The sequence below is a fragment of the Watersipora subatra genome, chromosome 7 (assembly GCF_963576615.1).
Source record: "Watersipora subatra chromosome 7, tzWatSuba1.1, whole genome shotgun sequence".
Taxonomy (NCBI): Eukaryota; Metazoa; Bryozoa; class Gymnolaemata; order Cheilostomatida; family Watersiporidae; genus Watersipora; species Watersipora subatra.
In genome coordinates, this window is record NC_088714.1 from 18,299,298 (window position 1) to 18,323,814 (window position 24,517).

Consider the following 24,517-nt stretch of genomic DNA (forward strand, 5'->3'; position numbering starts at 1 on the left):
AACAATAATAAGAATAATTATTGTTATTAAATTAAAATTGTCATAATTATTGTTATTATTATTTGTAATCTTATTATTATTGTTGTTGTGGAAGTCAGCGCTGACTAGCCACAAGCAAGTTGGTTCTGCGTACAAGTTGTCTTATACCGAATGAGTAATAGCTCTCATGCACAACTGTAATTGTTGCAAACAAAGGGTCTGGTGAATAATGGCTTTTATTCACACAAGCTCGCACTGTTCTTAATGCAGGTTAAGAACGTAACTCTCAGTCTTTAGTTCTGTCGTTTGTACTATGTATCGCTAGCTCTGTGCTCTTTGTTTTCCGTCTTAACACTGAAGCACCTTTGCTTATATAGCAAGGGCTGAGTGTTAATCAACGGGCTTTCCACGAAAGCTGGCTTTTAAATTATAGGGCTAATCTGAGAATAGCTGAATGCTTATGGCAATTAAAGCAGCTCAGCTTAGTAAATCCATCACATTATTATAATAATAGTAATAATATTACAAATAATAATATCAATAATTATAATAATTTTTATAATATAATATGCAACAATAATTGTAAAAACAGACAAGCTAAGTTGAAGTCCAGAAAACTTTAAACAAAAAGTTGAGAAGAAAAGTGCAACAATTTCAGTTTTAATGAATGTATCTCAGCAGTAAAAGAGCAGTAGTTTAATATTGCACATTTAAGAAAAGTTTCAGGTGTTGCTTCTGTCTGGTCAATCTTTTTGGCAGTTGAATAATAATGGTGTAAGTTTACCTAGCAATTACTATATTTTATTCACGATAATAACAGTAAAACAATTTTCATGATATACATTTGATTTATAAACGGGAATTTTAGAAAAATTGTAATCTGCTGTAAAATTTTCTTGAAGGATTACTTATAACCTTTCAAGTAAATTTAAAAATAATTTTAGATTTATTTTTCTGCTAGTAGAACCATTAATTTTGCCACTTTATTTTCAATGTCCCCCTGTTATACTAAAGTAAACAATGTTTGGCAAAATAATATTATTTGTTTTTTTTTGCTATGAAACCGCATAATAAATTCATTGCTTCATTGCTTGGAAATAGTCCAAAACATTTTTTTAATAGTACATTAGGTGAAACTAATTTCACTTACCTATATCGAACTGATATTTGAGATGTTTGGAGCGATTTTTATTTTCTAAATGCACCATGCATTCTCCATTCATATTTTCACTGCTGTCAGAATGAGAAGAATCAATATACAGGCTTTCATTCTCCTCCAGAGTGTAATTATGCGAGCAGTTAGGTGGTTCCATGTACAAGACTGTCTGCGCCATTACCATAGCTGACATGTGCACTAGCAATGCACCACTGGTCAACATCTTGCTGCAACACGTGTATCTACTATGACTAGTAGATAAATAGTAGTTTACTCTCGGAGAAATAAATAAATTAAATTCAAGTTGCATAACGAGCCGCTAGAGAGTAATTGAATTAACTAGTGTCACCAATCGCTCGATTGGTCAAGCTTTAAACAAATGGCGAACCCATCTCTTGTTAAAGATGTCTTCTTATATATACTCTACGTAGAGTTACTAATATATTTGAGTGATGGGATCATATAGGAAGCCTCTGAGAATGTGTAATATTACTTCATGATAGTCGAGTGGGATTAAGCGAAATCAATAACACACAAGCTCATTTAAATAGCGAATAAGTCGTACGTAATTATAGATAGTAGCTCAATAAGTGCGTTAGTGACTTTATTAACAAACTCGAGTGAATGACCAACATTCAGCTCATTCACCAATATACGCATGACCAACATACATGTGCATTAAACGAGTAATGACTAACATCAGTAATGACCAACTTGGACAAATGATGAGCAGAGTTTATGAAGCACTTAGAGAAGTTATTCTGTTAACTTTGTTAAATGACTCACTCTCATAAGCATATTCTTATTGAACAATGATCAACCGAGAGGAGAGCTAGTAGCGTGGACTTTGTAACTGTCTTGCTAGCAGCACATATGCCTTTCTCAAAGGCTCTCAACTGCATACAAACTAAGCTATAAATAAAATCTCCAAATTTTTTATTTCATGTTAATTTAGTTCTAGCTTCTCCTGATGAGAGCTCCAGTAGAAATAAAAGTGTTCCAGATAAGAAAATGTGAAGGTTTGCGGCATTATCTTCCAGCAAGCTGTTTTCATCTTTTAATTCATAAATTCATAAAATACATAGCCAAAAATGACGCTTAGATTATGAAAGAAGTAAAATAAATAGAAAAAGGAACAATGTTTTACCTCTGATTGCATTCATTTATAATATGAACTATGGCTTTGATCATAAATTTATTAAATTATGTTTTGTTAAATTTATTGTGAAATGTTTACTAAAATAGATGCAGAGCAAAAACAGGCCTAATAGAACAAAATTTACATAATCAGAAGAAACCAGGTGTTTAAATTTGGGTTGATGGAATTGTGACGGCGCGATTATCATTATTGAAAACATTTCGCAAAACATGAAGAAATAATAGCCGAGCTCCGCTATAGAAAATAACCTTTACAATATGTTAGGCACAGAAGATCAACTGTAACTTGAAGGATCATAGGATCATAGGGCTAGCCTTCAGTTACCATAACCATATTCAAGTCATTAAAACATCAACAGTGGCCTCTGAAAGAGCTTTATAGAGACTGGGAGCTCTTTGGAAATTGGAACCAGCAGCTTACCTGGCTTTTGGCAGAAACATTTTAAACCCAAATTACAGCAATTTATTATAGGCCTTTATTCATGCATTCAGATTAAGATCAAGAGAGCTGATGATACTTTGACAACACATGTCACGCCTTCAGAAGCAAGTGCCCTTGACCATACAGCATGCAACATACTATAATAAGCTACTAGGTTTAAAATTTTATTCATAGAACAGTTGAGCAACTCATCAAGTTGGAATATGACCAGTCAAAAGCAAAATATCAATGCGAGGCAAGGCATATTAAGACAATGTTTTGAAAATTACAACTACATGTAGCAAAGCAACTGCAAAGTTTCAGTCTATCAGACTCAGTAACCAAGTGAAGCTGAGGTGTTTATTTGATGAACACGTTTGCGCTATCTGACACCTTTAGTTCCACTGCCCTGAACAAATATCAATAAGATAACTGTTGACTGACAGATAAAAGTTGGCTGACAGATAACACTCAACTGATGAATAACTGTTGCTGACAGATATTGACTGTTGACTAACAAACAATCGTTGACAAAAAAATGTTGACAGATAACCATTGACAGATAGCCATTGGCAGATAACCATTAACAGATAGCCATTGACAGATAACCGTTGACAGATAGCCATTGACAAATGACTGCTGAAATACAATTACTAACAGACAGCCATGAACAAATAACCATGAATGGATGGATAGCTGTTTATAGAAAACCATAGACAAACAGCCATTGACAGATAATCATTGACAAATAACTGTTGATAGATAATATTTTGACAGATACTGTTGAAAGATAGCTGCTGACCAATAACTGTTGACATATAACCATTGACAGTTAGCCAGATGCTGACAAATAGATAACCATCGTTAAATAACTGGTAACAGATAACTGATGAAGCATAAATGAACAGCTGCTAGGTACACAATTAGTCTGGAGGGATGTCGTAAAATCAATGTACAGCTTTTTATGCCAGATATACAATATGAAGATTTATGCTGTTAACATCCTAATAGACAAAAACTTTATGAAATATATCGCAGCGTCCATTTTTCCTTACAGAAATTTAACTGTTTCATCATGTTGATTATGTAAACCTTCTTACAAACATACCAGCGCAACCGTATGCTAAAAAGTGGTGACTGAGCTCTGCTAATATTCTGCTTGAGAGAATTGTATATGCATATCTAATATACAAACTTTTACAACAATATCCACTTTACAAAAGAAAGAAGATAAGGCAGCTTAAGATCATACCAAACCCTTACCGTGTAAGTACCTTCCATTATTATAGACTAACAAACCTTTGCTATAGTACATGAAATCTTCACCTTTACTATTATGACAATTTTCAAATTCTTAGAATTCTTTGAAGATTGCTTGAACACAGTGCCATTTCTAGCCTTCTTCTCTAACGCTTATAAAGTGAAGAACAGTTCCTAGCAGTAATATTGATTTTAGTCTGAGTGCCCGCCTTTTATACTTGTCAAAATATGGACACGCGGCTAACGGACAGCCGCGAGTGTTGACACGTGTTGATTGGTTGTTAAGCCCATAGGTGGCAGACGATCTAACCCGACAGTGATTTGTCACACTCGATATCTTCTCATCTTGGTATCAGCAACTAGGCGCACGATTTACAGAAGGCACAAATTGAGTCTGCCTTTAGACTTTTGTAGTATTTAGATGTATTTTGATGTGAATAGAGTGTTAGTTGTCACACTGTACAGCAGTTCACGATCAGTGAAAGTTGAATTGATAGCGGTAAAGTACATAAAAAACGCGATCATGTTGCCTGTACCATCTATAATAGAGAGCAATTGGGTATATTTTTACTGGTTTATCTTGAATTTATCTCTTTTTTTATCTGACTGATGTTTTAAAAACTTCTTGCACTGCCAATATGGTCACAAATGTTGTGGAATATCTTCTTTTAGACAACCTTCGAATAACAAGCACGATTTCAGCACTGCGGTGAATTATAAACAGGCAATAGTTGATTTACACTCAGTTTCTGAAAATCACAGCAGTTTTTAGTTTTGAATGAACTAGAAAAATTTAGGATAAAAAGAGAGAATGGAAAAGCAAATGAAAAATTGTTGATTTATGCTATGATAAATCTTCGCATCACCCAGTGTTTGGGTTTAACTCTCTGAGGGCTATCAGAAGCAGTTATATAGTCGCAGTTGACCAGAAGTACCTGATATAGCCACAGTTGACCAGAAGCACTCGATATAATAGCAGTTGACTACTGTATGATAACCGATATGTACTCAATCAGAGGCGTTCTGATCCATTTTTAATTGCTCAAAACTATATTGATTGCCACTTTTAACATAACATGCAAAAAGTTAAGTAACTATTGACCAAAGCAACATATTTTCAGTGTTATATTTAAAAGATAGAAACACTCTGATGATACACACAAAGTAGTCAAACAGCAATTGAGATCATCCATGGCAGTACTTCCTTCTGCTGCATTTTGATTTTTTCAGTCTCAGAAGTCCAACACTTCTATAATATCTGTTTCATACAATGCTTTCATTATCAGGAGTGGCGTGACCAGACTCTCTAACCTGCCTATTGTTCAGTTTGCTAAGTATTATTTTCCCAGATCAATAAATGTATAGGATCAAAAACAGTGGGCGGAAAGTTAACTGCAACTGTTATTTATACCTGCGGAGTATTAATTATCAGCAACTTTTACACAGGGTGTTAAAAGGAACAAATACTGTGGGTGTTACCTAGCAACTTTAGGTGTTCAGTTCACAAATCAGCTCATACTATACAGAAACTAGGTCATTCAAAGTTGTACCTTGGGAAAGAATGCTACGGCTTAAAATGTATGTAAGATGCTCTCCTCAGACCTTGACGACAAATGTGTGCAAAAATACATTTAGGCATGCACATTATTTATCTTTGATATGTTATGTCCGCATAAAACACACCGTAGGTCTGAAAGTTAGTCATCTTTGATGCATTATCAGTATAAAACAGGCTATAGGCATGCCTGTTAGCAATGTTTGTTATCTATAAAACACACATGTTAGCCATGATATGTTATGCCAGTATAAAGCATGCATTACTAGGTTGTTTATTAACTGTCTTCAATCAATATTTTGTATGAGTATAAAAGCATGGACAAATCTTTGTCTTAGCATTTATGACTGAGATCAGAAGGGTTGATGTAAGCTAGGAACGATCTTAAATTGACTATCTTTGGCATTTAGGCTTCCTTCCTAGCCTTTATTCACACAAGAGCACAAATATAAATGTTTTAAAGTATCCATGAATTTCATGCCTTCATGACATGTACTTACAAGTGTATTTTTACTTGGACTACACACCTCAATCTCACTACAAAGTTTTCTTATTGATCAAACATTTGCTCGAGCAACCTTTGCTTATTAGTCAATCATTTGCTTGAGCAGCCTTTGCTTATTGGTCAATTGTTTGCTTGAGCAGCCTTTGCTTATTGGTCAATCATTTTCTTAGGCAGTCTTTGCTTATTGGTCAATCATTTGCTTGAGTAGCCTTTGCTTAAGGTCAATCATTTGTTTGAGTAGACTTCGCCTATCATTTGATAAAAGCAGCAACAGTTGGAGTGATTAGCTGGAAGCAATTTTTACTGCTGTTCTATTTACAAAATATTCACAGCAGACTAAAGTATATAAAAATTAGCATAACTATCCGATAGGGAGTCATTACGTTAACTAGTGTCACTGAGTGATCAACTAGTCAAGCTTTACACAAATGGCGGATAAATCTCTTTTAGATTACTGTTTAGCGTTCAAATACTTTTACTGCAAAACACTGATGAATAGGAACTCACTATGTGTGTCTAGTTGTTATGAGAGTTTGGTGTGAAAATTGTTAGTTGTGCAAGCAGACATACCCAGCGTTGCTCGAGTGAAAAATACAACTTAAATTTTTTGGCCTACACTTTCTTACAGATATACAGATATTTCTATAACAACCAACTAAAATCTGTTTAGATTTTTAAATTCAGCATAATTTTTTGCATATAAATACAAAAATCTAGATAAATATCACAACTTCTTGATATTGGTTGCTATGACGTTTTGAAATGTAAACAAAATCGTGCATTGGTTTTCGTTTCTCAAACTTTAACACCAGTTTTCTCAGAACTATGTTTTCGTACTAATGGTAAACATCCATTCAGTTTATTGACCATAAAATCTGCTTTAATTGAGCTGGAATCAAATTTTGTTTGCAAAATGACTGAGAATTTTCTCCTTCTGCTAGTGTAGATAACTCTAAATCTCACACATACTACTTAACGCTTATTATGACATTATTATATGAATTTTAGGGTACAGGTATCTCTACAAAAATATTTCCTCCATTGAAATAAACTGAAAGTTGTTTTTTTCATTTTACATAGCAAAATGAATTAGGTATTATCTCCCATATTTTCTATGGTAGAGTAACTAACGTGTTTATCCCAAAGAGGAAAAGTGGTGGATTAGCTTTAATAGAAATTACTGACAAAGTTTTAACTTAAACCTGTAACACCAAATCTCTTAGCAGGGCAGGACAACTCCATAGATACCATGAGAGACCCGCCTTCCATAGAAAGGTTCTGCTGATTAGCCCTACTGGTGTACCTGACTCAATAAAAAACTGCAGTAAATCTTTATTAAAGGGAAGTTTACTTTTTGAGCCACCCAAAGTAAGTTTCAGCAAGTATGCTACTGTTGGTATCACTTCCATACAATCTCCGAGAATAGAAGCAAGACTTTTCTCACTAGAATCGAAATAGCCTAAGATACCAACTCCTGCTTCGGGTAGCTTCAGAGTGCTCCTCAACAAGTAGGCCTACACTATCTGAAGGCCGTAAATAACTACGTACCTACTGAATGAGAGTATCTCAGTTAGTCGTGATGTCTATATAAATTGAACACCAGGTGATTACATCTCACACAGTCGCCAAAGCAATATCACTGCCAATAACAAAGGTGCATTCTAAATTATATAAAGCAAGAAATATTAATCCAAATACCTGCAAAGTTTTACAAAATAATTATTGCAGTAGTCATTAGGATTCAATGTGGCTCATGTAAAAGGTTGATATCGCATAAATTGTTAGTACAGCGAGTATTGCCTCTATGACCGATATGATGTCAGAGTATTAAAGTTTATTAAAATAATGAATGACAACAAAAGTTAATTATAAGAGATTCAAACAAATTTATAATTATATTGTTCACCAGTATGTGTATATGTAAACAAAAAGTTCCAAATAACTATACGAGTTGCACAAAAAACTGCGAGATGAGACTCAAGTACAGGGGAGATGATTAAAGTACAAGGGAGATAACTAATACTGAAACATAGACTCACAATCAGCAAGGTTAGATAGACAGCGAGAGGCGGTGAACCTCTTGCTTATAAATAGCAAAAAACATTTCTATTGTCGTCAGAGATCAGAATTATGCTCAATAAAGAAAAATATGGCATTTTTTTGGCATATAAAATTCCCATTTCAACTTTGAGAAAAAGTGACTCTATAATTTGATATCCATCTCGTCACAGACCTCTACTACAGCATCAAGAAGACGGTCCATGTCAGCAGGGTGAAGATCTCCAATGTTGGCTATCCGGAAGACATCGCCTTTTGTAACCTTTGCAGTAGGTAGAACTTGTCCTGAAGGACACACCAAATACATTGAGTATATTTAGATAAAAAAGTGATTATCTGGCGTCATGAGTGTTCATGACCGCCGCAGTTGCCAAAGACAGAATATTCATGGCTCGCCATTCCGATAGAGCTGAGCATAAAGTCACTATGCATAATAGCAGCACAATATCAAAATGATTTCAACACCAGGGATAGCCTCGAATTGAGTGAAACTTAATACTCAACACCATGAGAGCGGAGTTTTCATGACTTGACAGTTGACATTCTACTTGTTGTCTATGCCTGAACATGAATAACTAGAACCATGACAGTATGTGGTGATGTAGCTTTGGTTTAATGTAGAGCTGCACAATGATCGCGTTAATTAAACGATTAACGCGACCAATACAAATAAACGATTAACTGAGTTGGGCCAATTAATCTTCAATTAAAATGCAACCGAGGTGATGATCTTGATGTGGTTCCTTTCCTTTGTACTGTTTAGTACCACACATTAGTAATACTAACGTAGCACGTTACTACCATTTAATTTACTAACAAATAAATATTATGACAAGCAACACTTTCTTACCAATAAATTAAACCACAATTATTTCGAACTCAACTATGGAAATGCAGTGAGTCGCTAACATTAAACTTGTTTATGCAATACAATGCACAAGCGCCGTGCCGATCTAGCTGTAAGCCGACATGTTGTTAGTTGTTTGAACATGTTTCTAGGTAATAGCAACAAAGTGATTTCAGTATTATTTAATATCTTAGTTTATTTTTAAAAACTTTTTAAAGTAAATTATACATGTATTTTCATTTTTCAAAAAAATCACAATCATATTTCAGCTTCAGAATATTAGTAATATAAGATTGACACTTTATTGGATCATGAAAGCAGAAAAATGTCTTCCATCCTAGGTAGCGCATCTCTGTAAGTTGTTGGAAGCGTAAACAAGGAAGCAAAGTGCAGTATATGCCAAAAAGAATTTGCTTACCACCACAGCACATCATCATTAAGATATATTTAACTAATTCTCATCCTACCGGCAGAAATCATCACCAGCTGTCGCAGACAATAACTAATACTACTGACTACTGCCCCTACTTTCCCCTGTGAGTGGCTATTCTCTAAAGCTGGCAATATTGTATGTAGGAAGAGGGCATTTCTTTATTTAGATAATGTGAATAAACTGTGCTGCCTCAACTCTTGGCTGACTTAATTATAGACTTTCATAGACAGTTTTTATATTCATAATAATTATTACATTGTAACTTATGTACATTGTACATAACATGTACTACTGCTAATAATTGTTTAAAATATAATTTATCTATAATGTATGTAGCTGTATTATTTGTTTTTGAATATGTAGGTTTTTGCTAGATTAATTCTAAGATTAATCGAAGATTAACTGGTTTAAACCAGTTATTAATCGCGATCAATTTTTATAATCATTGTGCAGCTCTAGTTTAATGTTAGACTCAGTAGCAGAGTCACTAGTCATACCGCTACTATTACTATCACTACAACTACTGTCACAACTATCACTACTACTTCTAATAACCACGACTACTATTACTACTGCTACTACTATAACTGCTACTATTACTACTGCTACTATTACTACTACTATTACTGCTACTATTACTACTGCTACTACTATTACTACTATTACTACTGCTACTATTACTACTACTACTGCTAATATTACTACTACTACTACTATTACTACTACTGCTACTACTACTATTACTGCTACTATTACTACTACTATTACTGCTACTATTACTACTACTACTATTACTACTGCTACTACTATTACTACTATTACTACTGCTACTATTACTACTACTGCTACTACTAATATTACTACTGCTATTACTATTGCTACTATTACTACTGCTACTATTACTACTATTATTACTGCTACTACTACTACTGTTGCTACTACTACTATTATTACTACTACTACAACTACTATTACTGCTACTACTACTATAATCATTGCTAATCCTACTATTACTATCATTTCTACCACTACTATTACTGCACCTGTTACTACTGCAGACACTACTATCACTACTAAGGATATTATTGTTACTACCGTTACTGTTGTTACTACTGGTTGCCCTGAAGTCTCATAGTAGAGTTAGAAAAAAAACATTTTAAAATAATGACAGAACTGACTGTAGTTTATATTTTTGCCTGCGATATCAATAACAAGACACTTGAAGCCATTTGGGTCATTCGCTACCAGACCTTTTGAGGAAAATGATAACTAGAGCCTCGAGGAAAACTTCTGCAGTGCATGAGAATCACACGTTCAACTGACAGAAGCAGGTTGGTGACAGATGAAATAACAAATTCACATTTTTAAGAAAAATATATTGCATGGAAACAAGTCAGACAACTCATTGAAGAAAAATAGCCATTTTTTGCTAACTTCATTATTTTCCAACAGAACAAGTAAATAATATTGGCATTTAGTGTTGTGAAACTGATGTCTTGCTGAAAACAGCTCATCTGGCCCTTCCAAGCAGGGCAGAGATGGGCTATGAGGTTATTAGAAATGAATTATCAGGTTCCGAGACACGCATCTCGATGAGATGGAATGTCTATCATATCATGCACAGCAGTGTTTAACAGGAGGCAATTATTTACCTTATAGAATAAATTGCATTAACAATAGATAATGAGCAATTTGATAAAATAAACTACTGCAGCATTCATGTTACTCTTCATAATATTATAGAATATAATTTTAAAAGTAACAGGTATAACATATATTGTTATGTTTTGGCTAGTAAGTCTACACCTCTATGCATGGACACTATACTTTGGTGATTTAGTATTCCAATGTCATGTTTAGGCAACAATATGTCCCTTTCTTTTTCAAGGGTGCACAGTTTCCAAATGACTGAATTACGTTTTATCTATATATATATCTGATTTTCTTTGTTTGTAGGTATGCCCTTTATAGAAACTAACATCTAATTAAGTTGTTTGTTTGACAATTTGCATGCGATTTTCTTCGATACTCTACTGGGTTTAGGCTCATAAAGATTTTGGCATTACCACAATTGGGAGAGTTAGAGCTGATAAATCCATTTTTGTGAATAAAAATTATGTTAAACACGATTGTGCAATGAGATGAATAAAATGTTGGTCAACATGCGGATTTAACCAAAAACACTCCACTTATGAGACTGACACTCTAACCAACAGCTGATCGGGCACTTTCCAGAGCCTCAGAATATATGTACAAATATTGCTTATTTGTATCATTGTGTATTTGTTTCATTTATTTGTTTCATTTATTTGTTTCTGGTAATTGTTTGACAATTGCTAGAATAAAGGAATACAAACTTAAAATTCAAGTTGTATTCTTCACTCGAGCAACGCTGGGTATGTCTGCTTGCACAACTAACAATTTGCACACCACACTCTCATAATGACTAGACACACATAGTGAGTTCCTATTCATCAGTGTTGGTCATATTAAATACGTAAATCACATTTATACCAAGGCAATATTATCTCTCAGCCAATGTCACTATAGCAAGGAGGGTGGACAGACCAACCTTTCTTGTTATACTTCAAGGGTACTGCTACTAACCTCTCGATTGGAGCTTTTTGTGGAAGACACCAAAGTCAAAGTTTGGGTGTGATGGGTATTTAAATGAGGTCACAATATAGCTTGAATCCTGTGGCGGCAGTAAAGCTACAAATCCGAGCCGTTCCATACCCTCCCTGATAATGGCATTGTTAGTTTTATACCTGTAGGTTTAAGAAGGAACAAAGACGATAAGTAGCGTAAACCTATATAAGCTGAGGCTAAAGTCTATGTATCTGTATATAGAACATTACATAAACAATACTTCATCTTATCTGCACAAACGTATAAAATGTACACAAATTTCATTTCAAACAGAAATGTTTTTTTAATTATTACCGTATAAAAATCATAAAAAAGACAACAGTGAGTCAAACAAACCACATAAACAGTTTGACACATAGCGCATGGAGTACTCAAAAGTATTTCATGCTTAATAATATAAGTATTCCAGTGCTTAATTCTATGCTTAATAGAAGTATTCCAACTAACTATAGTTTCATCTAATATCCATTTTCTTAACAGACAAAATTGTCTGTTAAGAAAATGGATATTAAATGAAACAATAGTTAGTTTATAAATATAAAAGGATTAATAAAATGTAAATATTTATCTAAACATTATTTATACTCCAAAGTTTCATTGTCAAGTCTTTAGAAGTGAACATAAAAGTGTTCAGAGTTCCAATTTCACCAGCACGCTTTCAGCATCTCACAAAGCTCACGCTGCTTCAGGAAAAGAGGCAATATCTAAGCTTTTTTATATTGTGATTTACATGTATACTCAAACCTCTACATAATAAAAACATCTACCTAACAATATGATTCATTCCGAGATCCGCTTTGTATGTTGAAGCCATCGTATTCTTGAGCAATATTCTAACAAAATACATTGTTTTTCATTCCATAATGATTCCTTTAATAGATACTGCAAACATTTCGCATAACATTAAAACAACTGTAATACATAAATCTATGTCAATAATTAAATATGAACAATTGAACTGTAAAAAGAATAGAATGATAAAATGATAATCAGCAAAGAGAGGTTTTTATCGTTACTGTATTTTAGAGAAACGAGTGTGCTCCGAAACGAGTAAGGTTTGAAGGATTGGAGGATGAAAAAGATATGAATTATACCCTAGTCTAAAGTTTAGAAAGCTTAGCGTAAAAAATAATTTAGCCTTTATAGGTTTCAATATTTCTTATGTTTTCTTTTCATTTTTATCTGTATCTCTACTTTTTAAATGCACAACTGGAAGACTGCACAAAACTGCGAATTAATACTGTTTTTAAAAAATATTTTGGGTTTAGCATTAAATACTTGTTAGAAGTGTTTGTTTTGTCGCAAATATTTTATGCTCAGAAGGCAAATTAAGCATCGAAAGTATTTAGAAACTTGTAATCAAAGACGCTAAAAACTATGTACCTCCCTATTAATATAATGACTAGCAATTGATCTTTTGCCATTTTATGCTTACCATATTTCGTAGCATACTAATGAGATATGACAGATGACTTTATTTTAATTTGGAGTAATCTAATCATGAAACAATTCATATTGTTCAATGGCAAATAGATAGCACTGTTGTTACAGTTATGCAGGATATTTTAGTTTCAACTGCACTAAAAAAAGAAAAATTCAATTTGTTAATGTTTTGCTATTTGCATCTACTTATAGTATTTTACAGGCAGCACCCAAAATGCATAATCGACAGCACATTAATGCACTATCGTACGAAGTACTAACTGAGAGAAAAAAATTTATAATTGTTCAAAACGTAAACTGAAACATGAAGTTACTGCTGTATGATTTATAAAACTCGCATGTCTCTCCTTCAACCAAGGCTGCAACAAAAATGAATGTCTGCATGACAAAAATAATAAAATTTATAGTATGTACAATCTAAAGAAAAAATGTAGGCAAACCTTTCATTCAGTTATAATATGAGTGGAGCAAATAGGTTCAGTTCATCAAGACTGAAATGAGGATTTACCTTCTCATGACTAGGCGACAACGATGAAGGTTTGTTGTGAACTTTTCCGTTTTTTATTTTCAATTGCACAATGATAGGTGCTAATGTTAAACACAGATCTTACAATCAAGTGAGCTCTTATTTAGCATCTACAGATTAAATGAATTGTGGAGACAAACCTTCTTGCCCGTCCCTCAACCCCACCTTCTTGCTCAAGCTCCAGAAACGCCTGTTGAATTGCTAATAATGCCTGGGTCGGTGGAGTAAAGCGGAACACCCCAGAACTGTTCAGAGTTTTGTACTGATCATACAAGTCGAAACATACGGACCTTGAGTTACCTGCAAAATAAGCCATATAGCCTGTGCACCATCTTACTGTTCCCTTATGAGTGCAACGAGTATATGTCGAAGATTAGAATTATTGCTGATGCCCTTTGAATAAACATAATGAATGGAAAGGTGTCAATAGTTAGAATGACAATGTTGTAAACTTGACAAGACCATGACAAATACCTTGAAGGATGTTGCACCCTCCCAACCAGAACAGATGTTGATAGGAATACATTGAGACATATCTAGAAAAGCTATATAGCAAGGGCAGGTACCTTTGCATTTGACTAGTTTCGACTTGCGGGCAATGACAAAAGCGCATCCAGGGACACCCTGCACACACTTGTTGGTTGAGGTAATAATAAAGTCAGCATATGTTGTCGGCAGAGACATTCCACCAAAGCTGCTGATGGCATCCACAATATAGCTACAATCTAGACAGAGAGAAGACAAATCATAAGCATAATATGAAACAGCGGTACAGTCAAACCTCTATATACTAAATTATCTGTTAAAAGATATGAGTAAAAATATTCTATTTTGGAATAAATATTCCTATAAAAGTACACGATGCACAATAGATTGTTAAATTCATTTCAAGGACAAAACCTACAATAATCCCTTTGATAATAGTCAGTTAATTCCAGTAATAATTACACAAAGTACTTAAGAGAATGTATTTTATAAATTATGCAACAAATAAATATCAAAAATTAAATTTCATGTCAAAGATCAAACTGATATAGTAACAATAAAAAGTATTTTATTGTTACTCTACCCTAGAAACACACAAATGAAAGTGTAGGCACAGCAATCTTAAGTTAGGAGCTTGAGATGATTGAGATTAGAAGATTGAGGTGCTTCCAAAAATAACTTACTGTAATTTAAACTAGATCAAATTGAAAAAATTTTAGCTCATATAATCTTCATAATTTTTTCAATATATTTTTAATTTTGTTTAACGCCTTCAGCTTTAATAGCGACGTTGCAATGTTCAAACAAACTTCATTCACCGTACATTGGATATTACTTCAGAAGTAAAACAAACACACGCTCAAATTTTGCATCACATGTTGGAAAATCCATTTGCTAAGGTGATAATGAATGAAGAAATTACTGTATATTGTTACCTTTTATTATAAAGTACAAAAATAAATGACTTAAAATAAAAGTTGCAGAGAGTGAACCCAAGTCTAGCTATCTGACAGAATCTTAAAACTTTGAGCTGGCTCATAGAATGGTGTCGGCAAAAAAAGAAAATGTTATCTATTATACTAAGCTATCTAGTAGTAGATCCCTGAATAAACTCAGCGGGTTTGGTCTGCACCTCGCGACGTGCTAGTGCTTAAAAGAAAAATGTTCCTTATAGTCTACGCATGTTTAAACCATAACTGCCACGAACAACTTTTATCGCATTTGCTAGGGAAATCAGACACGCTGATTCCGATTTTGTAATCAAAATAAAGATTAGGCCACTAACTTTCCGAGTAATGAAGGATTTTTTATAGCGTTTTAATATCAGTCTCGAAAACAACACGATCGGCATAACAAGCTCTGCCCATAAATACGTGACGTAACCTAGCTTTTTAGGAACAGAAGTTACGTAGGGATGTTTAGACCGATTTAGAATAATAGAGATGGGTGTTTTAAAATCCATTAATATTTAAATTCAGCCTTAAAAATAATATCAGTCTTTTCTGAAAGGTAGATAAGCTATTTAGCAGTGCATATTTAAAAAGCGCGATAACAATGCTAGCTTGTGATAAAACAGCGCTTTTTGAGCTCATTTTTCTCGGCGTCCAGCCCATTTAAACGTCATGTAACAAGCTGCGAGCAATTTTAAATAGTTTATATCCCTTTCATAAAAAACTGAAATTATTTTACAGGCTGGATTTAGATAATAATGGGTTTTAAGACACCCATCTCTATTATTCTAAATCGGACTAAACATTCTTAGCTTCCGTTTCTGAAAAAGCTAGGTTTCGTCACATATTTATGGGCGGAGCTTGTAATGCCGATTGTGTTGTTTTTGAAACAGATATTGAAATGCTTTAAAAAAGCCTAAATGACTTTGAAGGTAAGTGGACCAATCTTTATTTTTTGTACAAAATCGGAATCAGCGTGTCTGATTTACCTAGTAAATACGATAAAAGTTGTTCGTGACAGTTATGGTTTAAAGACAATTATGAGACGAACACTTCAGAAGAATCGCGGAGTAACAAATTAGTAAACTGATCTTCTAGCCATCAACAGATTTCTGATCCAGTGTTTCCATTGAGCTATGATTGCTAGATATCGTGAACTTTTAATACTAAATACAGTTCTGGCTCACTCCTACTGGGATGAACTGGCTGTGTTGAGTAGCGCCAAGTGAAATGTGGTTATTATGCCTTGGGTGAGCCAGAATACATGTTGTATCACTATAAGAGCTTTTCAAACCTTATTTAAACCGAATGAGATTTGAAAAAAATTTGATTTGTTTTGATTCTAGTCCAATACTTTACATTTAAAACAAGTAGATTACCATTTACCTTGATCCAAAAATACAACAAACAGACCACAGTTTTTAATCCTTCCAACGTAGGATCATATGAAGTACTGTGTCGTATGAAGTACCGTGTCGTATGAAGTACTGTGTCGTATGAAGTAGTGTGTCGTATGAAGTACTGTGTCGTATGAAGTAGTGTGTCATAAGAAGTAGTGTGTCGTATGAAGTACTGTCATATGAAGTACTGTGTCGTATGAAGTAGTGTGTCGTATGAAGTAGTGTGTCGTATGAAGTACCGTGTCGAATGAAGTACCGTGTCGTATGAAGTACCGTGTCGCATGAAGTACCGTGTCGTATGAAGTAGTGTGTCGTATGAAGTAGTGTGACGTATGAAGTACTGTGTCGTATGAAGTACTGTGTCGTATGAAGTACTGTGTCGTATGAAGTAGTGTGTCGTATGAAGTACTGTGTCGTATGAAGTAGTGTGTCATATGAAGTACTGTGTGGTATGAAGTAGTGTGTCGTATGAAGTACTGTGTCGTATGAAGTACTGTGTCGTATGAAGTACTGTGTCGTATGAAGTAGTGTGTCGTATGAAGTACTGTGTCGTATGAAGCACTGTGTCATATGAAGTAGTGTGTCGTATGAAGTACTGTGTCGTATGAAGTACTGTGTCGTATGAAGTAGTGTGTCGTATGAAGTAGTGTGTCGTATGAAGTACTGTGTCATATGAAGTACTGTGTCGTATGAAGTAGTGTGTCGTATGAAGTACTGTGTCATATGAAGTACTGCGTCGTATCAAGCACTGTGTCGTATCAAGTACTCTGTTGATGGCTGCATAATAATTAAGGAAGACAAAACTAAATTTAATTTAGATCAGAAGAGCAACTTTTTGCTCTTCTGACAACTTTGAGCACAAATCAGAAGGCAAAAACTGCCAAAGCTTTGCGTTATATCTGCTTAAATTACAATCATAGCAATGCAATGTTTCCTATAACTGCTACCTGGATCCATCTCAGAATAATATGTGTTACATGTACAGTCAAGATATTGAGAGTAAAACTGTAAAAGCCAGAATTCGTGCACAAAACTCCCAAATACGGCTTCTGGCAAATTTTTCAATTTTGCACGGTTTTCCCATGTGTTCATATCAGGTAAAAATGTTATTTCAGGTGAAAGTAAGTTGAGATTGACACGATGACAGAATTTATTGTGCCAGCATGTTTTCATTTTATTAAATAGCATCCAAATTTGATCTCTACAAAACTAAAAAAAAATGGTTGAATTACATGTGTTTTGCTACAAATGTCAATTAAAACCAGTACGTGTGTAGAAAGGTTACTAGATAGTTGAGCAACACTAAATCTAACAGACAATCTTACAAGTAGCGATGCTCTTCGATCAGCTAGACTCACCAGGCTGCCACTGTCTGACGAGGGAGCCGATCTCATCCACAGGGTTGATGAAGCCAGAGCTGGTGTCACAGTGTATGACGCAGACATTGCTATACTTTGTGCTTCTTAATTTCTTCTCTACGGCTTCCATATTGGCAGCGCTGTCTGTTGCATTAGGCAGGGATTCGTGTTGCACGTCAATGCACTTACAGATGTTAATCATTCTGTCGGCGAATGCTCCACCTGACAGCACCAGCACCTTAAGTTAGAAAATATAATCTCACTTCACAGATATACGTGTAAAAGAACCAAGCTATTAGTCGACATATATACGTGTATATACACAAACGCACACCCATACATACATACGTATACTAGACAAATGTCCGACGTTGCACAGGTAATAAAAACAGTTTATAAACTGTACAGGTAATATAGTTGCCATTGGCCAATTTGAGTAAGTTAGTATCAGTATTGCTAAACTTACTAATAAGGACCATGAGAGCAAACTTTAGTGATGTTGTGCGTCACAAAGATTTGCTAAGCGTATTTTAACCCAAATATTGACTCATATCACAGGAGGCAATGAATCCATTGCATCCTGTGTAGCTTAAACCATAATTGTCACGAACAACTTTTATCGTATTTACTAGGTAAATAATAATATTATTAATAATAATATTAATATATTATTAATTAATATATTAAATATTAATAATTTAATATATTAAATATATTAAATATTATTATTAATATTATTAATTAATAATATTAATAATAATGTTTCAGAAACGGAATGTTTATTCCGATTTAGAATAATAGAGATGGGTGCCTTAAAACCCATTATTATCTAAATCCAGCCTGTAAAATAATTTCAGTTTTTTTATGAAAGGTGTATAAACTATTTGAAATTGCTCGCAGCTTGTTACATGACTTTTAAATGGGCTGGACGCCGAGAAAAATGAGCTCAAAAAGCGCGGTTTTATCACAAGCTAGCGTTGTTATCGCGCTTTTTAAATATGCAATGCTAAATAGCTTATCTACCTTTCAGAAAAGACTGATATTATTTTTAAGGCTGAATTTAGATATTAATGGATTTTAAAACACCCATCTCTATTATTCTAAATCGGTCTAAACATACCTACGTAACTTCTGTTCCTAAAAAGCTAGGTTACGTCACGTATTTATGGGCGGAGCTTGTAATGCCGATTGTGTTTTCGAGACCGATATTAAAACGCTATAAAAAATCCTTCATTACTCTGAAAGTTAGTGGCCTAATCTTTATTTTGATTACAAAATCGGAATCAGCGTGTCTGATTTACCTAGTAAATACGATAAAAGTTGTTTGTGGCAGTTATGGTTTAATGGATTAGCTTGTTGCCTTGTGAACGGGAGGTTCTAAAATTAAATCTTGTGATACAGGTTTTCATTGCTAAATTTCAATCACTATAGCTAGACAGACACCAAACGACGACAGACAATGACAGCAAAAAACTTTGAAATTCATATAAATAGGTGTGTGTGTGTGTGCGCGCGCGCTTATATACTTTACCTCACTACTTTATAAATAAGTGGTCAGGCCTACTGCTAATATCATTCTACACTCTGAAAAGTGCGGAGTGTTATAAATAACTAGAGTGTTAAAATCAGTTGAAGTTACTTATCGTTTTCCAGGTTGATGTTTTTCTCTGGGGTCCTGACAGGTATGTTCAGTGACTGAACATGACTGGACTCTTCAGGTGACTTATCACCACCACCTCTCAGACCACTCAGTTGAAGAATGCAGAGACACAAACATACCTGTCATGACTCCAGAGCAAAACATAGACCTGACAAAACACTCTAGTTATGTATATTTAAAAAATAGAGATATGTAGTATAAATACATTTTATTCTGGTAAAAATTCGGTCAATCTGAAGCAAATTGGCTTAAAATCTCTGCATCCTGACTCATCCGTAATGCCTCGAACCAATTTTAAGCTCTAATTAAAGAATAGAGAAAACATAATATTATTATGCTTTATTATTCATCTTGAGGTGTTGACTGATGTTCTAAAAAAAGAAACAAGGAGATTGACCAACCAGAAGCTGAGATATAGCCAGCCAAACACAGGTCTACCAAAAAACAAAAGTGTTTTGGTAATCATCAATATATGACGTATGAAATCGACTTGTGTGTCATTGGTCAATTAAGCCAACTAATGCGCTCTCCTATAACAATCACGGCGTTTTAATTGGTTTAATCCCTGGAAGTATAGAACAATCAAATTGGGCCTAACAATCATCGCTCCTAGAATTCCGAACCAGTCCCTCTGACGTGTAGATTAGTTTTAGCATAAAATAATTACACGCATCTATTATTTCGCAACATTTCGCTTTCTTGCTAGTTCAGCTCAGTTTTGTTGTTCTCCTACTTAGCTTCCCTATTCAGACTCATCTTTAGCGTTGTTCAGATTTTTTTAACTATAGCTAATAAATAGAATCAATTAAATCAATCATCAATCTCGGTTATCATTTGGAATTTTCTACAAATTGTATTAGTTACATCATTTATTCTATACGCAGTTATATTATTATTTTGTATAATATGCATTATGAATATTATATAAATCATAAAAAATAATCATAGATAAGATAATAGATCAATAGAAAAATCAAAGCAAAAGTTATCGTTTTCTTTTCTTGTAGCAAGAGCAGCACGGTCAAGTTAGTCTTTTTAAGATTATGGCTGTAGTGAACTTCCAGTCTGTTAATAGTGACGATAATCATGAAAATCAACTGAATGCTGCAGTAGATACACAGTAGAAAAATGATGAAGGAACAAAAAGTCCCATTCCTATTTCGTATTCTAAACAAACTGCAATCGCGGATATCGCATATAGACTATACACGCGCCGTTCGTTGAACAGATGATCTTCGGAGCATATCCGTGAGGATCGAGTTAAAATTTGAAGCACAATAGTCAAAATCTGCTCTTCTGCTTTAAAAAATCATGGCGAGGGGTTGTGGGCAAATGCCTTTACCACACAATGTTTGGATGATTTTTCTGAGAAACCAGAGCTAGTATGTAAATTATTTACTATCGCGAGAAGCGTTTCACATCTCGTAGCCAAAACAATCATTATAAGTAACGGCGGTAAGGGTGCGCAACTCCGGCACATGACCATTAAGTCGATTTTATACGTCATAGTTTTCGGGATTTTCGTAGGGTTTTCCTCTGATTCTTTATTAGGTAGACCTGTGTTTGGCTGTCTATATCTCAGCTTCTAGGGGGTCAATCTCCTTGATTCTTTTTTTAGAACATCGGTCAACACCTCAAGATAACTAATAAAGCATAATAATATTATGCTTTCTCTATTCTTTAAGGTGAATAATTTTGGGTTTGTGTTGAGTCACCTTGAAGAAAACGTGATGAGATTTGATTAGAGTAAATAAAGATTTTTTGTGATCAGAAAAAGTCATAAGACAACTATGTGAAGGCTAATTGCAGCTATATATCTTGCATAAGGCCCCTAGAGGTGGACAACCTACTGAATGTTGACACAAGGGCTATGCATATGAAAAAGATCGGCGAAATGTCTGAGCCCATAGTTAGAGTGAAGTCTATTTGTACTTATAGCAGGGTAAATAGAGATACATCTCAACTATGTAGTAAGACAGAATATGTTAGATAGACAGAAAAGGCCCCTATATCTTTCTACTAATTACTAGAATATGTACTTTCACCTTGAAATTCATGATTTTTTTAAACTTTATCCCTATTTTGAAAGTAGGACAATTATTCTTCTCATGACAACAGTGGTTTGCGAAAAAAGATCTAAAGCCATAGCAATAATTGTAACCCTTATTAACAATAATGCCACATGATGAAAGTACATAATTATTTTATCTTGCAATCTTCTCAAAATGACCATTGCATGTAATATCACACCTCTGACACAAAGCCATAATAAAAGGTTTTAAATTAATTTGTAAATAATTTATTATCAGAATTTATTTGACCAGGTTTCCGATATTGCTGGAGTCGCTTGGGTAGTGCAATAATAGTGGAAACATCTGAACTTATATCAAGGCCTAGGCACATCACAGTGTTCACAACAACCAAAGACAGATTCTTAATAAATGTACAACATACTACAACTAAGATATATAGAGATTACTAAGTGAATGCCCAGCGTTGCACGAGTAATAAAAAAGTTTCTGGACAGACTAAGATATATAAAGATTAAATTAAGGCCCCACTTTTTGTGCTCACGAGGTTTCATTTCAACTATGTAACTATGAAACACATCGAAATATAGGCTCAATTTGGGTGTGAAAAGCTTAAGGTTTACTTTTCAAATAGTGTAACAATGAAACACTCAAATATCTAGACTTACCTTCGCAGTGGAAGAACGCGGAACTGTTGTCTGAAGAGTAGCTTCTACTGAAAAAGTTGCACAACCTTGCATGGGGACAGCAATGAACTCCTCATCACTAACACCTGCAACAAAATCAGCTCTCTCCAACCTACTCAATAAGACAAGGTAGCACAACTCCTTAAATATATTCTAGCACAAACTCTTTATTTGATGATGCTAATCAGGTTACAGTGAATTGAGCTCACCAGCCACCTTGAGTAATTCTTTCCTTAGATATGCCAAAACCTTAACAAACTCCTCATCACGCGGTGATATATCTTTAAGCATGGCTGCCTTCACTGTGGCTGTCGTATTAAGGGGACCAGGCATGAATAGCTTCACACCTACAGAACAACATACACAGAATATTAACACAGCGCTATTATTACAATATGAGTACATCTATGATATTGTATATATGAACATCTAAGACAAAGAGTATTGTACGACTACTACTACTACTACGAACGGACGCTGAAGCAAATTGTACTAAAGTGGATAATAAACATAACAATTATACTAAGCGAATACTAATGCTGTCATCGTAACAAACAAATAGTAGTAGCTCTACCATTACCACAAGTAATCAGCTACAACTAGGTAAAGACTGGTGTGAGGCCTGGTGAAGTATTAGGTATCTTCAAAATTATTAATGTATAGATTTTACAATTTACCAAACTAAAACTTTGGTAAAGACGTTTTAAAATTTAAAGAAACAAAATATAACCTTTTGATTCTTCGCTATCAAAGCTTACCAGAACCCTGAGCAGCACAAGACTTGTGTTGACTTGATCGGTAGCTTGTAGCGAGTTTATGGACAAGCTGAAGCCTCCGAACAACTTTCCCACAATTCATATCTCAAACCAACAATCTACAAATGTGCATGATAATGTATCAGTTAGCTTATCAAGAATAAAAAATTATTCTGATTATTAGTTGAAAAATCTAGTTTTTTATAAGCCATAAGGTTAGGAAACATATAAATGGACTCTAAGAGGTGTTTAACTTGGCTGGACTCTAAAAGATATTTAACATGACTGGACTCTAAAAGGTATTTTTCATGGCAAGTCTGCAAACATGCTCATGCAACAATATGGGTTTTTAATAGAAATGTTTTTAATTTACACTGTCATACAGAATATTGCCATGCTAATTAAAATCATGAATGTAAAGCAAGTGACAATATTTCAGACATAAATTTCACTATCATATGACTAGTTAGACAGTTATTTACTAAACATAAACAGCGCAAAAAGATGTAATTTCCGAAAATTGGTAGTATCTACTCTCAGATGTAATGATGCACAAGATTTTACAAAGGTTAACATTATAAAATCAAAAAGTGGAAGCTTTCAAGTTTCAAATGACAGCAAACTAAGCAATAAATGTAAAATTATGTGAATATCCTAAGTTTATTTGTCTTTTCTTATATCTAATTTAAGATAGGTTCACACACTAACAGTGTCTTTTAATGATGAATGTATGCGTATCCTGTGTTTTGCTCATATGTTGGTTAGTACAACCGTAATGGGGCATTACAACATTTATTGAATACTCATGTAAATACAAACAGGCAAGTAACTGTACAATCGACTATAGTACAAAAACCTAAAAACTTGCACACCAGCACCAAATCTATCTATATACACGAATAGATGTTATTTACCAAATTTGATTTTTAAGGCTAATTAAAATTTGTACGATGAAGATTGGTATAAAAAACTTCAAGTAACCTCACAAAACTGCTCTACTCGGATATGTGAATAGTCACCTATGTCGTATGTCACTCCAGATGTAGGCAGACCTGATTAATACATCCACACTAACAGGTATTATTAGGATTGTACATCTTATCATTTGGAGCTGAATTTGGTAGCAGACTCAGCTACCTCAACGGGTTCACCACCTAATGACACGAGAATTTTATCTAGCCCTACATGTCCAGTAAAAGACC

The 24,517-nt window shown here is 34.2% G+C and overlaps 1 protein-coding gene across 1 annotated transcript; it reads right to left on the minus strand.

The window, feature by feature from the left end:
* Positions 1-7,853: 7,853 nt before the first annotated feature.
* Positions 7,854-23,438, minus strand: LOC137399904 (2-aminoethylphosphonate--pyruvate transaminase-like). Its single transcript, XM_068086165.1, has 8 exons — positions 23,319-23,438; positions 22,770-22,907; positions 22,543-22,646; positions 18,185-18,422; positions 14,557-14,715; positions 14,131-14,290; positions 11,980-12,140; positions 7,854-8,377 (listed from the first exon to the last, which is right to left on the minus strand). Exons 1-8 carry the CDS (start codon positions 23,416-23,418, stop codon positions 8,238-8,240), a joined length of 1,200 nt encoding a protein of 399 aa, XP_067942266.1. The 5' UTR covers positions 23,419-23,438; the 3' UTR covers positions 7,854-8,237.
* Between the last annotated feature and the right edge of the window lie 1,079 nt (positions 23,439-24,517).

Excerpts from the sequence above, each read along its gene's own strand:
- LOC137399904 (XM_068086165.1), bottom strand. The coding sequence starts at position 23,418 with ATGAATTGTGGGAAAGTTGTTCGGAGGCTTCAGCTTGTCCATAAACTC. Across the intron at positions 14,716-18,184 it reads CGTCAGACAGTGGCAGCCTG|ATTGTAGCTATATTGTGGAT; the intron begins GTGAGTCTAGCT and ends CTCTCTGTCTAG. Across the intron at positions 8,378-11,979 it reads CAAAAAGCTCCAATCGAGAG|GACAAGTTCTACCTACTGCA; the intron begins GTTAGTAGCAGT and ends TGTGTCCTTCAG.